The sequence below is a fragment of the Nothoprocta perdicaria genome, unplaced genomic scaffold (genome assembly GCF_003342845.1).
Source record: "Nothoprocta perdicaria isolate Ctin4 unplaced genomic scaffold, notPer1 scaffold_353, whole genome shotgun sequence".
In the NCBI taxonomy this organism is placed as follows: Eukaryota; Metazoa; Chordata; class Aves; order Tinamiformes; family Tinamidae; genus Nothoprocta; species Nothoprocta perdicaria.
In genome coordinates this window covers 447,880-463,412 of record NW_020455592.1, presented here as the reverse complement: position 1 = coordinate 463,412, position 15,533 = coordinate 447,880, and the positions used below count along the sequence as shown (strand labels likewise).

The window sequence follows — 15,533 nt, the reverse complement described above, 5'->3', positions numbered from 1 at the left end:
CTCGAGGCCACTGGGCTTGGATGGGACGTGGCCGTAATTCACAGCACCCAAGTGAGTGGCTTGTTTATAGTAAGTGGTTTGTTTGCAAGCGCTCCTACGAGAGGTGAAGGTGCTTATGTCTCCTCTTGAGGACTCGAGGCCGCGGGCTCGCTTTGTGAAATGCTTTCTCTGGCTAAGCTGTTCTGCACTGCAGCGCACATAGGTGCCGTTCCTCCTGACTGCGCCTGCTGCCTAATTAAATGCTCAATTACCCAGGTAAATACCAGCTCAGTCACCTACACCTGGCAGCCGCTAAAGATAATGCAGGGTTGATGATGCCAAGCATCACCTTTTAGGAAAAGCCTCAAGCAGAATCATAGCTGTGCTGCAAGCTGGCTCAGCGCGGGTGCTCGTGTGAATGCATGGCGGGAGGGACGGGTTTGGCACCGGCTTCGTATTGCTCTGTTGGTGCCCGGTCACTGCAAGAGGAATGGACTCGGGATCAACGCGATCTCGCCTGGGCTGGCAGCACCCCCTTATTTTTGAAATAAGGGTGGCCACCCTTTAGAAAGGCCAACCAAGCCCTGGCAAAGGGGCCTGGAAGTGTTCTTTTGGTGAGGGAGATAACGGAACCTCCAGAACCTCTGGATAATTCTCTCCCATGTCTCATCTTACTACAATGCTGTTGCATGAATAACCTCAGATTAAACAAACACATCTGCATGCAAATTGCTGCAAATCTTTACTTCAGGTCATAAGAATCTTCAGGAGAGGTTTAGTCTGAAGCAAATGAGTAGATGGCACCTGGGAAGTTTATTTTGCTCAGGAGCTCATGCTCGGACGGGTCTGCCCTGGGAACACCGCTCCGAGAGGAGCACGAGCCTTGAATTTTAAGCAGCCTCCCGCAAACCCCAGCCAAGGGAGCAGGAGCACGAGATGGATAATAAACGTCCCACGCCACCTCACTCCAAATACACTTTAAATGCAAGCGTTTGAATGAGGAACTAGGATGTTTCAAGACTTGTGGTTCGTTTTGGCTCTTCTCCTTTCCGTTCCCCGTGTCACAGGTGTTTCACAGAGCAGCTGTGATGTCTCCTCCACCGAGGTGCTGCGTTATTGGCTGATAACGTGGGGTTCTCGTGATATTGCCCCCAAAAGCCCCTATTTCTCCCAGATACTTGCTCCAAAGCCCTATACAAGCAGGACTGACCACTGACCCCAGGGAAAGAAATCTGGGATTCCTGAGATAGCTGTTTTCTCATGGCAGATCTGTGCGTGAGCAGAGCACAGGCTACAATTACTCTGTTTCCTCTAAAAACTCTGCTATTGCTGACACAGGTCTTCTGTGATGGAGAAGTTAACAGAAAATGTTAATTGCACTTGGGTTTCAAAAGAATTTGCAGCCTCCTTTGCTGGCAGAGGCCCCTGCCAGCATTGCTGGAGCGGGAGCTTTATGTAGCTATTGATTATAAAATATTAAAAGTGAAGCTGACAGAAATAAAAACTGTTTTGCAGCACTAATTATAATGGAAACAGCACTCGGGATATTTCTGCAAAAATGTTCAAGCCAACATATTAAAGTCTTAACAGTTGCAAATAAACCTGAAATTACAAATGTCTTGGGTGTAAATTAGGAAGCACTGAGTCAGTATGAGCAGAGGGAGCTGGAACTGCACTAAATCAAGAGAAACTTGTGCAGGAGGCCTCATCTGCAGCGCTGGGAATGCGGTGGGGTGCTCTGATGAAGGCCGGTGCTCCGGTCTCGGATGCCGTGTCCTTGGGGCTGCGTTGGAGCTGCCCCTTGCTCGAAATCCTGGGGAGCGCCTGCTCTGGGGATGTCTCCTGCTGCTCTTTCCCAACTCCTGCGCACGGGCGCTTTGCATCCGGCATGCGGCAGTGCTGCAAATGAGCATAGGGACGTTTTGGTGTGGATTCAAGTGAAAAAGCGGCATCTCATTCCCAGCCCTGTGGTGCTGCAGCCCTGCTCATCGGTGCCACCCGCCCTGGTCCTTCCTGGTGGCAGCTGCCCCGTGCGGATGGGTCAGGGATGGATCCCGGTGCTGGGAACTGCCTCCAGCCCCGCTGCGCACAGCTCCACAGTTTTGGTTTTCACTTTGGTGGTGTTTGCACCGAGTCGCTTAGGCAAACAAGCACAGCTATTTTTTACTGCTGGTCAGAACGTGGGGTTAGACTGAAGGCGACTGGCATTTCCTATGAGCAGCGAGATGGGTATTCGCAGCCTCTGTGGTCTGGGGTGGGGTGATTTCTGTTTGTTTTTCCTTCTTCCAGGCAGATAGTGTTTGTAGAGGGGCATGATAATGTGGATGCATTTGTGCATCTGAAGGACGGCCCCTGGGCTTTGTGTCAGTTGAAGCTTCTACGGCCCTTTTGCAAGGGTGAGGGTGGAAGCAGCGGGTGGTGCTTGCAGAGTCCCGCACTCCTGGGCTGCCTCGGGCTGTGGGTGGATTTGTGGTGTTGCTATGTGCAGTTAAGCAGATAATGTTTTTCACCCAAAGAAACCTGCACTTTTACAGTCAGAGCAATGAGTATTTCTGTAACATATTTCTGTATAAAATGTGAAATACAATATACACAGAGGGGTGTGTGTATGTGTGTGGGCACATATACAGGGAGTTTTAGTTCACAGATCAGCTTAACTTTGGGAGTGGCTGGAGCTGCTGTGTGACAAAAGGGGACAATTAAGCAGGAATTTGCTTCTGTGTTGGAAAGGGAAGAAGGGAAATCCTTGCTGCATGAGCTGAGGCGGGAGCCCGGGGTGCAGGGGGCTTCCTGGCACCGATATCTGCCTTGGCCCACGTGCTAGGCACAGGCTGGCGCTTGGTGCTCTGCTCGAGCCCTGTCCTGCTGGGAAGTTTACAGGCAGGACACACTCGTGAAGCGGCTCTGCATCCCGCTACGGCTTCATTGCAGCCTATTGAAATTCCCAGCCTTTTCTTAGGGGAATATCTCCAAAGAAAGCTCAGGGCTGCCCTCGTCTGCGCTCGCAGGTTTCTGTTTATGCTGGAGTAATTTCCCAGGGCTGTTTCCCAGTCCGCTTGGACGGGAGCGAGGCAGCAGGTCGGAGCGCGGCCTCGCCAGGCAGCGGCCGTGCGGAATTGCAGGTTTGACCTCATTTTATCCTCCGAGTGTTTAGGAATTGCTTTCATGCCCAGCAGCCATATGAGGAGAATATAGATTCTTTCCAGAGTGCACTGCACTTGGAAACAATACATGACCTCCAAAGCTGAAATCTATAGGTACTGGAATAGGGATTTCTTTAGGAATAGAAAAAACAGGTTTGATATCAGGAAGAGCTGCTCAGCTAAAAATAACTGATAAAATGGAAGTGGGAAAGCTGTTTCCAGATCATATCTCTTTGAAGAAATCATTATGCTGGATCTGCAATTCCCCTATGCTTCCCGTATCTATATTGCTGTCAAGTAACAGAGGCTGCGGAAGTTGAGGGATTTGATGGTCTGTCGTGTTTTCCCTCTGCAAGCATGCGCAGGCAGAGTGCAAGCTCTCCTGGCAGGCTCAATATGAGGGAAAACGGGCAAATTCCCTGATATAAAAGCGGGGAGGCAGCCCTGGCTGTGGGGACGTGGCCCTTGCGCGGGGGCAGCGCCGCCGGCTCCTCTTCCTCCCCACGACCTTCAGCGCCGCCTTTATTCCTGGCAAGGCCAATTTGCTCTCTGTGTAGTTACAGCAAGAAGGGAGTTTTGACCTCGGCTTCACACTTTTCAGTGTAATGGGTATAATTGCTTTGCCAGCTGTTTGTTACCGCCAGCGTTTCCCATCCAGAGCAGCAGGAGCAGAGGGGAAGGCCAGGTTGGGGGTGTGCGATAATAACGAGCTGCTTGCAATTGCATGTTAGTGTTTCATTTGCATATGTTTTTATTCCTGCTTTTGCTTCCCTCACCAAAGGCAACCCTGGTAACTTCCTCAGGAAATCCATTGGGGCTAATCTAGTTTGAAGATGCTTCGAGCTAATTTTATAGGGTGGCCAAACAGTTCCGGAGGAAGCTTCATAACACCTGGATGTGATGATGATGATGATGATGATGATGATGATGATGATGATGATGATGGGCGGCACAAAACCAAGGCTCCCCCTGGCATTTGCTCCCCTCTGCCCTCTAACCCCGAGAGGCTGCAAACGTGCTGAGCTGTCGCTGCAATCTGTATCTCAAAGTAACATATGCAAAAACAATCACGCTTCCCAGCCTCCGCGATAGCCGCAAATTAAAGCAAATTGACCCTGGGTCCTTGGCATTTATATCAAATTTCTGCTGCCTTTTGGCCTTGCTGTGTCAGAGGGAGAGGGAAAATACCTGGTTACGTGGGGCTGAACCAGGACGGCTCCGTTTGGGAAGGGATGGAGAATGGGAAGTGCCTCGTGGCCGGGATGGAGCCCATGAGCACCATTGTGTGTTAGGCAAACCCAGGGATTGCAGCAAGGGATGAAGGTAGCAAAGGAAGATCAATATGATGGCTAATGGATACAGAAGGGCAATTTAATTGGGTGTTGTGTTTGATAAATTATTTGCAAAGTTAAACACACAGTGTGAGCATTGCAGGCCTCCCTGCTCACGAGTTAAATGAGTCAGCAGCACAAACTGAGCGCCGATGATTAATGGCTGTGAGCACCGTTGTTTGCTAAGGCGACAAGTCCCTGGGAGGAAGAGCAGAGCGGGGATGTTTTTAATGGGGTTTTATTGAGACCTCCCGCGTGGAAGAGGCTGCAAGGGCAGCTCTGCGTCTGACCCAGGACCAGCACGCCCGACCTGCAGACGTGGAGCTGTCGGAGATGGAAAGCGAAAAGTGCGTGAATCCGGCCGGCCTGTGTCCTGTGAATCCGTCTGTCCCACGTCGTGCGGAGCTGCCGTAGGGCAGAGGCAGCAGCCCCCATGTTCACATTTGATAGTGACCCGGGAAGGCGCCGGGTGCAGGGAGACCTCGGGAGCCGCGGGAGCCTCGAGCAGCTCAGGGCTCACGGAAGGAGCCGCCGGGTCGGGCAGCGGCCAGGTGGGAGCACCGTGAGATTTGGCACCTTTTCAAGCTGATTTTAAATGAGAACTCCTTTAATCCTCCTCCCTCTTGCCTTCCCTACATCACTGATTCCGCATCAAACGCTTTAAATTAATTTGAGCCTGCCATTCCCTGCCCTGTTATCTTTTTCCTCCTCATTTATGAATTTTAAATCAACTTGTTAACAACCTACTTAGTTGCATAATTTTGCTATAATAATCCATGCCCCTGGCTGATCCATATTAATTTGGCAGCGAAGGTCTCCGTGACCTCGGACACGGCGCCCTTGCTGCTGCTTGGATGTGCTGTGGTGGGAGCCTGAAACCCGGGAGCCACTGGGACGTGGGTTCCCATGGCTCCCGTTCTGGCCTCTCCCTGCATCCTCCTTCCCAATGCGGATCAGCTCCACTCCAGCTGCACAGGCACCATCTCCCATCGTCCATGTGGCCTAGGGGCTTTGGAGGGTGCAGAGAAGTGCTGCTTCCCGGGTGGAACTGAAGGGGCAAAACGCATCTGCCATTCCCAGAGTTATGGAATGGGATTGTGGCCCTGTGGATTGGTGAGAGAGGGCAGAGAGGGCAGGGAGGTGCCGGAGGAGGGAAGCTGCAAGGAGGAGACCCTGCGGCTGCCGCGCGGCGCCGGCGCTCTGCTCTCGTCCCTCCCACTCGCCCTCGGTCTTGGACCGAGCGGGGATGCTCCAGCCAGCAGGAGCTTCTCCCGAAGCAGCCGGTGGAGCCGCTGGAAACGCGTCTCGGGCGCCTGCTCCAGCCTCACACCGCCCTCTTGCGACTCCCGCTCGGAGCGGCGGCCGGAGAGGAGCCGCGGGAGCCGAGGGGCTGCGGGAGCTGCCGGCACTTTGCAGCACGGCTCGCTGTCCCCCTGCCCGCGTGCGGGACCTGCTCCTCCTCTGTGCGGGACGAGCCTCTGGCTCCACGAGCCGGAGCTCCCGTGGGCATCAGAGCAGCCGCACAGGACGGAGGCACCTCGTGTCTGCAGCCTCGTGTCCCTCGTCCTGGCACCTGGGCAGGTTCAGCCACTGCGGGCTGCAAAAGTATGATTAAAACAGAATTACTGCTGATTCAATGTGATTAAGTGGTGAGGAGCTGGGCAGGGAGCAGCAACAGGAGCACGTGCCTGCCCAGGGGCCAGCGGACGTCCCGCTCCCTGCACCACATCCTGCAGTGCGGAGCAAGGGGCCACGAGCCTGGAACTGCCACCGGCTGCCAAGGAAGGAGGCAACCAAGACCCTGGTGTTTAATTGCAAACAGTCTAATTCCCAGTAAGAGGCTCATTCTTATGCACAACATGCAGCCTCTAATTAAATTTTGAGAGTGTTTCCTTTTCTGTTTTTTCCTGTGCAGTTTTCCATAGAAAGTAATTAGCTTGCTTTTGTTCTCTGTGAGCACGTAATTAATTAGCACTGTTAATCACAGCCAGGACCCTGCTGTGTTGGTGACTGGGTGCTGCAGGGTGTCCGCGCTGTCCCCGTGTGTGGGGTGGCTGCAGGGAGCTCTGCCCTGCTGCGAGGGGGGCTGCAGAGCCAGGCACGGGGGCCACTCACCACGAGAGGGTGCTGCTGCTGCTGCTGCTGCGTGGGGCACACGGGCCATCCTGGCGCACATCCCCGTGTGCCAGTGCTGCCTGTGCCCACTGGCGCTCCAGAGCTGGTGGCCGCAGGGGGACCTGCGTTGGGGCCAGGGCTCGCGCGGGCAGAGCGAGGGCCGTGCGGCCACCAGGGCGAAGGGCAGCCGGGGTGTCCTTGGCCTCGTTGGCCCGGCACGCAGCCCTGCGGCCGGCAGCGCTGCCGCCATCGCCCCGTGCAGGGGCTCTGCTGGGCCCACGGGGCTGGTGCTGCCCGCGGGGCAGTGCTGGACGTGGGATCAGGGTCCCGCCGGGCCGTGGACACAGCTTGCAGAGCAGGCACCCAGCCCGTGCGGCCGCTGACTCAGCAGAGCTCAAATCCGCGGCCAGGCCGCCTCGTGCGCAGAGCCCAGATCCGCTCCTCGCGCTCGTCACATGAATGTGCTCTGCGCGGCTCGGTCCCGCGGCCAGGGCTGTGAGCGCGGATTAGCCTGGCCCACCGGGTCGTATGCGGCCGGGCGCACGAGGTGCTGGGTTGCTACGGCCCTGGCCGTGGGGCAGTGCGGCACGGGGCAGTGCAGCATTGGGCAGCAAGGTGCAGGGTTTGCAGCGTGGCACGGGCTGGCACCACACCGGGCAGCTCCCCTGGCAGGCCGGGCTGGCGCAATCCATCACACAGGTTTCCTCCCCATGCTCCATCATCCTGTGTCCTTCCTCCCACGGGCGGCAAAATAAAATTCCCTTCATAGCAGGCAGAATTGAGGAAATAGTTGGGAACTAATTCCCGCGTAGTTTGTTTTCCCAAACATCTCCTGCGGTCGCTGGCCAGGATGGCGCAACAATGGCAGGGGCGGGCGTTCCCGTGGAGCGCGCGCCGGGAAGCGCCGCCGCCCCCACGGAGCCGGCACTCCGGCACCTGCCGCCGGCACCAGGGGGGCCCAGGGCTGGAGCCGTCCTGGCACAATGGCCCGAGCCTCGCGCGGGGCCGGAGCAGCCGTGGGGACCCGGCCGTGGCTCAGTGTCCCGGCCCTGCTCATGCAGCCCAGCACCGGCCGTGCTCCATGTGCAGGTCCCTGGGAGCGTGGGATGCATCCGCGGGAGGACACGGCCTGTTCCCCCGGGCAGAGCAGTGCACAGCTCCGGGGTGCTGTCCCAGGCATGGGGCCTGAGTCACGCGCTGCCAGCTTCACCTTCCTCTTTCACCCACGTGCGTCAGCACCGTCCTGCCCTGGCTCCCGCCCTCAGCACGGCCGGGGCCCTCGGGGCTGCCGAGGTGGGAGCACGGCGAGGGGAGCTGCCCCAGGATTCGCTATCCGTGCCGTGAGCCGGAGCAGCAGGAAATTAACTAAACCTTGTTCCTTGGAAGCGCGCTGGCGGCCGGCCCGGCTCCGCACGCTTCTTAGAAGTCGCTGGCAGGGAGGCCGCGCAGCTTACGGGAAGGCGCAGGTCGGGCAGCTATTGTGCTCCTGGCCCGGGCACCCTGGGAGCCACCGGGGCCGGCGCCGCTCCCGCTCCGTCCCCCGCAGCCCGCGCCCGCAGGAGCGGCTCCATCCCGGCCTGGTGGCACAAAGAGGCTCCACAGCTGCAGCTCTCCAGCGTTAGTTTATTGCAGCGCAAACCATGCACCAGCACTACAGTTAGGGCAGTACAGTTATTGGGTTTGACAGCGGCACAGTACAACAGAATCAGCTGGTACAAAATATACTATTGGCTTTATAAAGTTTAACTCTACAGTACGAGATACCCTGACCTGCTCATTCTGGGAGACAGGGACTGGCCTTAAGTGCAGGCTGAAGGGCCTGAAGCTGCAGGGAGCAGCCCCAGCACAACCCAGGTGCATCCCAGGGATCCCAGCAGCACCTTGGCACCAGAGCCTTGGTTTTAGTCCTGCGTGCACCAGCTCTGTCCCTGGGGCTGGGCAGAACCGGCCCCAGCGCAGGGTCACCAGAGGCAGCGCAGCCCCTGCCCAGAGAGCGCACAGTGAAGCAGGTGCCTCACACCACAGGATGCTTAAGGCAGCCTTTTAACCAGGGCAGGCCCAGGAAACAAGAGCATCTCTAAACCCAGAGTGCATAGAGAGCCCTGGCCAGCCCGCCAGCCTCACCCCAGAGCCTGCTCTTGCAGCAGAGTGGAGCGAGCAGCACCAAGGGAGCCTTCAGCCTCACTGGAACAGCAATGTGCCCCACACTGGGTGGGCGAGAGCTTTGTGCAACTGGAGGAGCCTTTAAAAATCAGGGTTCCTGTCAAAGTGGGCTGCTTTTCCTGACGCACACAGAGGGCTTAGGAGCAGCACGCACGCATGCATGCATGCATCCCTGCACCCCCGCTGCAGCCCCGTGCTGCGGCCACAAGCAAGAGCACCACGGCCGGAGCTTCCAGCACAGAGCTGCTCGCCGCAAGGGGAAGTTGGAGCAGCAGCCTGGTCTATCCCCAGGGCAGAGCAGGGGGCTCTCGACTGCTTCCCAGGGCTGAGGAGCAGCTTTGCACCGTGCCCAACTGGATGCCTGCAGCTGCAGCCTGCTTGCCTCCCCGTAACACCTACCCAAAGCACTTCAGCGGGCACATTTCTGCAATATGGCCATTGCATGTTCCTAGGAAAGAAAATTTCAACATTTGATGGGTGAATTATAAAAAAAACAAGTTTATTTGAAAAAAATACTCAGCCTCTTACAAGATTTCTGATCAACATTTACTAGAACTTGAGAGCCATTAACCTGCTAGTCACAGGTAGTCTGCTCCGCGTACGTTGAGATATTTTCCAGCACTAAAAAATAAAAAATAAATACGTACAAACAAATCCTTTCCTCCCCTTGCGGGTCCTAGATGTCAGTTAAGGCAACGCCTAACCAGATCTTAGTTGAACAGAAGCAAGTAAAAGAGGTTTTTTCCTAGCAGATAAAACAGCGAAAGCAGGATACCTGTGTCGGGGCGGCGCGGGGCCCCTCGCCGCGGCAGCCGGGCGCCTGCGGCAGCTCCCTGCGCGGCAGCTGCCCCGCGCCGACCGCTCGCGCCAGGCCTGCTCTCGCCACCAGCTCTCCTCCAACCCCGCTACCCCATGAGAACGTAACTACAGAAGAGGAATTTGTAAAGAAATCTACAGTAGCTAAAGTGTTTTCAAAACATATCTAGAGACCAGCTACAGAGTGAGGCGGCGTCTGGCACGCAAGCTGGACACCCCCTGCTCCATGCCCAGATGCCTCCTGCACAAGAGCCTGCAGTAAGAAGCGTGTGAAGCAGGATTCATTCGGGGCTTGGCCCTGAAGCCCATCGTGCCTCAACAAGTCCAGTATCCAGCTTTTTATGGCTTTTTAACAACAAACCCCAACACACACACACACACACACACACACACACCATACCCCGAGCAGAACACGGAACTAAAGCCTGGTTTACAGGGTAGAGTTAAGGCTCCTCCAGAATCAGCTAGATATAAAGACCTAAGGCACATATTAGTACATTCATGTTACTGTTAAAAAGCCAGAATATAAAATCCCCCCGCGCCGGCCCCGCACACGAGGATACTGCACATGGAGCTGTTACCTTTGTTGAACACTGATGGAAAGACAGTTCCAAGCCTGGCTAAAATGAACCCCTGGTTTAGACACTTCTCACGGCTGCTCGGCGCCAGCAGAGCCCTTCCCCAGCACCATTCCAGCGCAACGGTGCTTCCCCGACGCCCGGGCTTAAAACCAGTCCCTCACATGTGGCTCTCCTCCTCTTTGACACCATCTTCCGTGCTCTTCTGCGGCAGCGTGGCCACGTCGTTGTTGGCCTCTTTCTGCTTCTCGGCCTCGTCCAGGTTGGTTTCCTCCTCCTTCCCTTCGTTCCTCAGCTTCTCCTCCGCCTTCTGCTCCTTGGCCACCAGGCGGTAGTTGATGCCCATGCCGATGAACAGGTAGATGCCGGACACGATGAGGATGACCCCGCAGGCCCAGTACGTGTACTTGTAGTCCCCGTACATGTCGTTGAGTTTACCTGGTGGACAGAGAGCCAACAGTTTAGCCAACACAGGGTTCCCCACACACAGCCCCCCGCTCCAGCTCCTCACGCAGCCGGGCTCGAGGGACAGAGACCAACCCGTGCAGTGACGGCCCACGGCTGGAAGGGCACTCTACCTAGCAGAGGGGGTCCCAGAAGCACCGGGCAGCACTCCACGATAGTCACGAGGCCAACAGCACTGGAGAACCTCTGCGCTCCCACGAGGTCCATCAGGGTTTCGAATAAGACTGAGCTAAGCCAGCCAAAGGCAAAGCCAAAGAACCCGGCATAAATGCAGAACCCAGCATAGGTGGTGGACATAGGGGCCAGGAGGTGGCACACGCCATTGTAGATCACAGAGATGGCAAAGAAATACTGGACTCTGGGCCTGATCCACTTGGTGTTGGCCACCAGGCCCATGGAAGGTCTGGCCACCATGTCTACAAAGGCCAAGATGGAGAGCAAGAAGGCTGCAGACTCATTAGCGATCTTCTTGCTCTTTGCGTAATTGCTGAGAAAGACCAAGGGAGTGAACAGTCCAAAGAACATGATCACGTTGCCTGACAGATAGAGCAAGAAGCCTCTGTGCGTGAACAGGGACAGATCCAAGAACTTGTTGACTGTCTGGAAAATTGTGCGCTTCTGCTTCTTGCTCTTCCCGCCAATGAGGTCTGTGTTGGTGTCACCAGCTCCGTCATCTTTTTTCACCGCTTTCCCAGCTTCCTGCAGCACCTCTTTAGTGGCCTCTTTCTTCAGCTGATCTGGCTTGGGGCCGATGGGCCGCATCAGGGATCCAGCTACGCAGCAGTTCAGCAAGAGACCGCCAAGGATCAAGAAGCTCCCTCGCCAGCCAAAGATGCCAAAGAAGAGCTGATTCACAGGTGCCAAGGTGGACAGGAACACGGGGCTACCTGCCATAGCGAGTCCATTAGCCAGGGGACGCTTCTTGAAGAAGTACTTGCCAATCATGGTTAAGGCTGGGTTCAAGTTAAACGCAAGTCCAAGGCCTGAGAAAGTAAGAGGGGAAAGTGCTCAGTGTGAAAGAGCCAACAGTGCTCAAAGAGGGACTGAGTAAACCGAGGCAGATGGGACAATTCTCACATTTAGTGTGACTTTTACTCTGCTAACTCTCAGAGCACACAGCAATATTCTGCCTCCTCACTACTCCTTCCTTGAGGCAGGAGCTAGGGCAGTAATAAAGTCAAGTGCAAGATCCAAGGGAGTCCAAAGGAGAGCAGTGCTGTGAGTCATAAACTTGACTTTCCTGGTGTGGCATAATTCTGAGACTGGAATAATTGGAGGCTTTGCACTGTAAGCAGCCAGATATTAATGCCTGAGTACTCACATTCTTCCTGCATTATGTGGCCACAGGCATCCCTTATTAGGGCACACACAAAGGGAATTAGGATTTATGCAAATTCACCATAGACATTTCATATATAATTGCTAGGTGCAAGTTGCTCCTCCTAGCGCCTCGGAAGATAAGTTATCTCGGCGCCTGGATGCGGGCGGCCGTCACTCACCGCCCACGACCCCCACGCAGAAGTAGAGCTCCTCCACGGTGTTGCAGAAGGAGGCCGCGATGAGGCCGCAGCCGGAGAGACACCCGCCGGCAATCATGATGGGCCGGCTGCCGTACTTGTTCACCAGGATGCTGCTGATGGGGCCTGAGGAGGCAAAGGAGACATGCCCGGAGGTGAGATTCGTCTGCACAGCACACAAATACTTGCAAGTGCACGGGATATTTATTGTCATAGGCTTCTAATTTTTGCACAGTGACACTTCACGTGGCCAGGGAATGGATTAGGGGGAGAGGAACAAGCAGGCGGCAGACAGCTGGAGATAAGGGAGTGACATTTGGTGGAAAGAACACATTGAAATCCTGGCTGAAAGAGCAGGACTCCAGCAAGCACCAGTGTGCTGCAGCTTTTGCAGAGCACCCAAGAGGAGCTCCTGCTGGAAAGAGCTGCAGCCCTGGAAAGCTGGGGGGACTGCGGGAGCACCGAGCTGCCCCGGAGCACTTTGCACTGGGGTGCTCATGTCCTGCAAGGCTCTGCACCCTGGCATGGGTGGCAGAGCCGCCCGGGAGCGTCGCTCCCTTTGCCCTGGCTCCCCGGGACAGGGCGGTCGCGTGTGCCCGGTGGAGGCTGCAGCGGAGCAGGGAGCTGCAGGCGCCCGAGCGGCCTCGGCGCTGCCTCTCCTGCTGCCCTTGAGGCGGGAGAAGCCCAGTTGCTCTGCACTGCCTTTTAAGTGCCTCATTATCACAAGCCTTAATCCAAAGCAAACAGCGATTAGATACTGCAGAGCATGCTCTACAGACACTAAAATGTATTTAAATAAACTGAATGAACATCCATTGAATATTAACAGATGTAGTTTTACCATTAACAGCTAGCAAGGTTGTCAACATGTTATTCATGGGTCCTCAGACACTACTTGACCTTTTTGCCTAGTTTAAACAGTGCCTGGAAAAGGCTGGAATAGCTCTACTGGGCAGCCAGAACCAGCCCTCCCGCAGCCTCAGCTCCAGCCCCATTCCAGCAGGGACCAGGAGCAGGATCCTCTTCCCTCTGGGCGGCTGCAGCAGCCCTGGGACCATTGCATCGCCGAGCCCCAATGCGCTGCAGTGCCGGGAGCTCGGCTGTTTGCAAAACCTGCACCCTGAACCCTGGACAAACCTCCGTGTCCCTGGATGGGGGCCAGCAGTGGCCGTGCGGGCCGTCCCAAAGCCCTCGGCACAGGCGCTCCGGCTGCTCTGGCCTCCGGCCCAGGGCGGGTGCGGGGCTCAGCCACGCTCCCCACTGCACAAGCGCCTCCCCGTCCCGGCGCTTTCCCTTTTGCACCGGGAAACGGGGCTGTCCCCCCTTCTCCTTTAAGGAAAGAGGAAAAATCCACAGCACTGCTGTCTGCTAAAGCTGCAAGAAATGTTTCTGATCGAGGCTGCTCTAGTTTGACTATCCACACAGCCAAAAAAGCATCAGGAGTGGGACAGGAATGCCCTAACGAGGGAATAAGAAAGGGACATTTAAGGTTATTGAATCTGAGTGTTCCCTCTGATTTCCAGATCCAGGAGCCCCAAGGCTGCAACAGAGAGTGGCAGCCGCCAGCTCCTGCCCTTGGGACTCCCGTCTTCAGCCTAAGCCGCACGTGCCGAGCTCTTCCCTAGGCCCTCGACTAGGATCAGTCGCTGACCCATCATAACAAGGGATCCTTCAGGTTGGAAGGTCCCTCTGCCCATCCGCCACTGCAGCCCCCATGCAGCCAGTCTCCCAGCTTCCAGGACAGACGTGAACACAGCCCTGGGATAAGGTCTGCGTGCAGCAGCGAGGCTGCTTTGCTGGCCGCCACCGCAGGCCGTGCGGCGGCACCGGCCACGGCTCCTGGCCCAGGCTGCAGGGCCCGTCCCCGGGGACGTGTCCACTGAGGACAGCGCGGGCGGTGCTGCTGGCCTGGCCCCATCACATCTCATTAAGCTGCTGCGTTTACGAGCTGGCCCCGGCAACGGGGCGCGCAGCCCGGCCGCTGTGCCCGCACCAAGCGGGGTCTGTTCCCAGGAGGCCTCCGGCTCGGCTGGCGTCAGCCCTCCTCGCCTCTCAAGCGGGACAGCACCACAGGGTCCCGAGCGGGAGCTTCTGCCAGCCGCACCATTCGGCACAGAACTGCGCGCACAGCCCGGAGAAGCAAGCGGCTCTGATGCACCCCAGCACCACTGGCCTCCTCCAAGCCGCATTGCAGGGCGTTGGGAAATGCCCGTCTTGGGCACAGCGAGGCCAGGTCACCAGGAGTGCAGGAGCTTCTGCACTGCCCGCGCTGCGCGCACAAGGCCGGGCCCAGGTCCCAAGGCGGCTCCGGGGCTGTGCGCACCCTGGAGCACGGGTGCGGGGAGAATTACACAAGCCGTAATTCCCCGGAAAGCTTTTATTAAAGCTTTGCGGAGCAGGACAGATTAACCCGGCTTTCACATTCTGGACACTGAATGGAAGTTTTTGACAAACCTCCTCGAGGTAAACTGGCCATGGGAAGTTTTGCCATGTATGGGAGGACTCGTCGCTCTGGCAGCATTGAGCGCTGCCCCGCAGGGCGCACGGGGACGTCCCCGCACGCAGCACGTGCCGCTGCCTACCTCCTGCGTACATGACCGCCAGCATGATGGAGGAGATCCACGAGACTTTGCTGCTGGACGCGTTGAAGATGACCTCGATCTCCTTGAAGAACACCGTGATGGACTTGGGGAAGGCATAGGAGAAGCCAATGGAGATGAAGGCTCCGATGACCACGGCCCATCCCCAGCCGCCTTCGGGAGGGGTGTAGCCCACGGGGCCTCCGATGGCTGGTGGCATCTTGAGCGTAGCTGGCAAGGCCTCGGCAGGAGCTCAGGATCTGCAAGGGACAAAGCGCCATCTCAGCCGAGCACCAGGACCTGCAGGAGTGCGCTCAGGACAGCGCAGCGCACCGGTCTCGCAAGGCTGTCTGCAAGCACGTGCTCGCACCGCGGCCAGCCTTTAAAAGCGACGGCCAGCGGGTGTTCATAGGCAGCAAGCCGAAGACAGGCGGTCCCTTGCAAGCTGCAAAGGGCAGACAATGGCCTTGCAGCGCTCGCCGGCCGGGCCTGTCTGCGCTCGGCGGCTCCGGCTCCGAGGCGGCCCCGCGCAGCGCCCGGCCCCGCGGCGAGCCGCGCTGCAAGCGCCGTCCTGCTCGCTCGGCTTCCCCCAGCATCGTTTCATGTGGATTCCCACTATCCCACGCCGGGAGCCCTCAGACACCCTTCTGTTCATCCCAGTCTTATTAAGCAATATTGCAGCAAGTCCTCTCATATTCCTGACAAGCCACCCATCCCACGGCAGGGAAAGTCAGGAGCACACTGGGTCCTCCTGCCTGGGCCAAGGGTCAGGACCGGCTCACAGGGAGATGACACGAGCAGCCATGACCAGTGCTGAGGCTGCCACGGAAATCCAGGAAAAAACACA

General features: G+C 56.9%; 1 protein-coding gene across 1 annotated transcript; it reads right to left on the bottom strand.

Annotated features, from left to right (window-relative positions):
* Window positions 1-9,639: 9,639 nt before the first annotated feature.
* On the bottom strand, window positions 9,640-14,944 carry SLC16A1 (solute carrier family 16 member 1). The gene is made up of 4 exons (XM_026044216.1): window positions 14,690-14,944; window positions 12,090-12,233; window positions 10,704-11,573; window positions 9,640-10,563 (listed from the first exon to the last, which is right to left on the bottom strand). Exons 1-4 carry the CDS (start codon window positions 14,904-14,906, stop codon window positions 10,286-10,288), a joined length of 1,509 nt encoding a protein of 502 aa, XP_025900001.1. The 5' UTR covers window positions 14,907-14,944; the 3' UTR covers window positions 9,640-10,285.
* Between the last annotated feature and the right edge of the window lie 589 nt (window positions 14,945-15,533).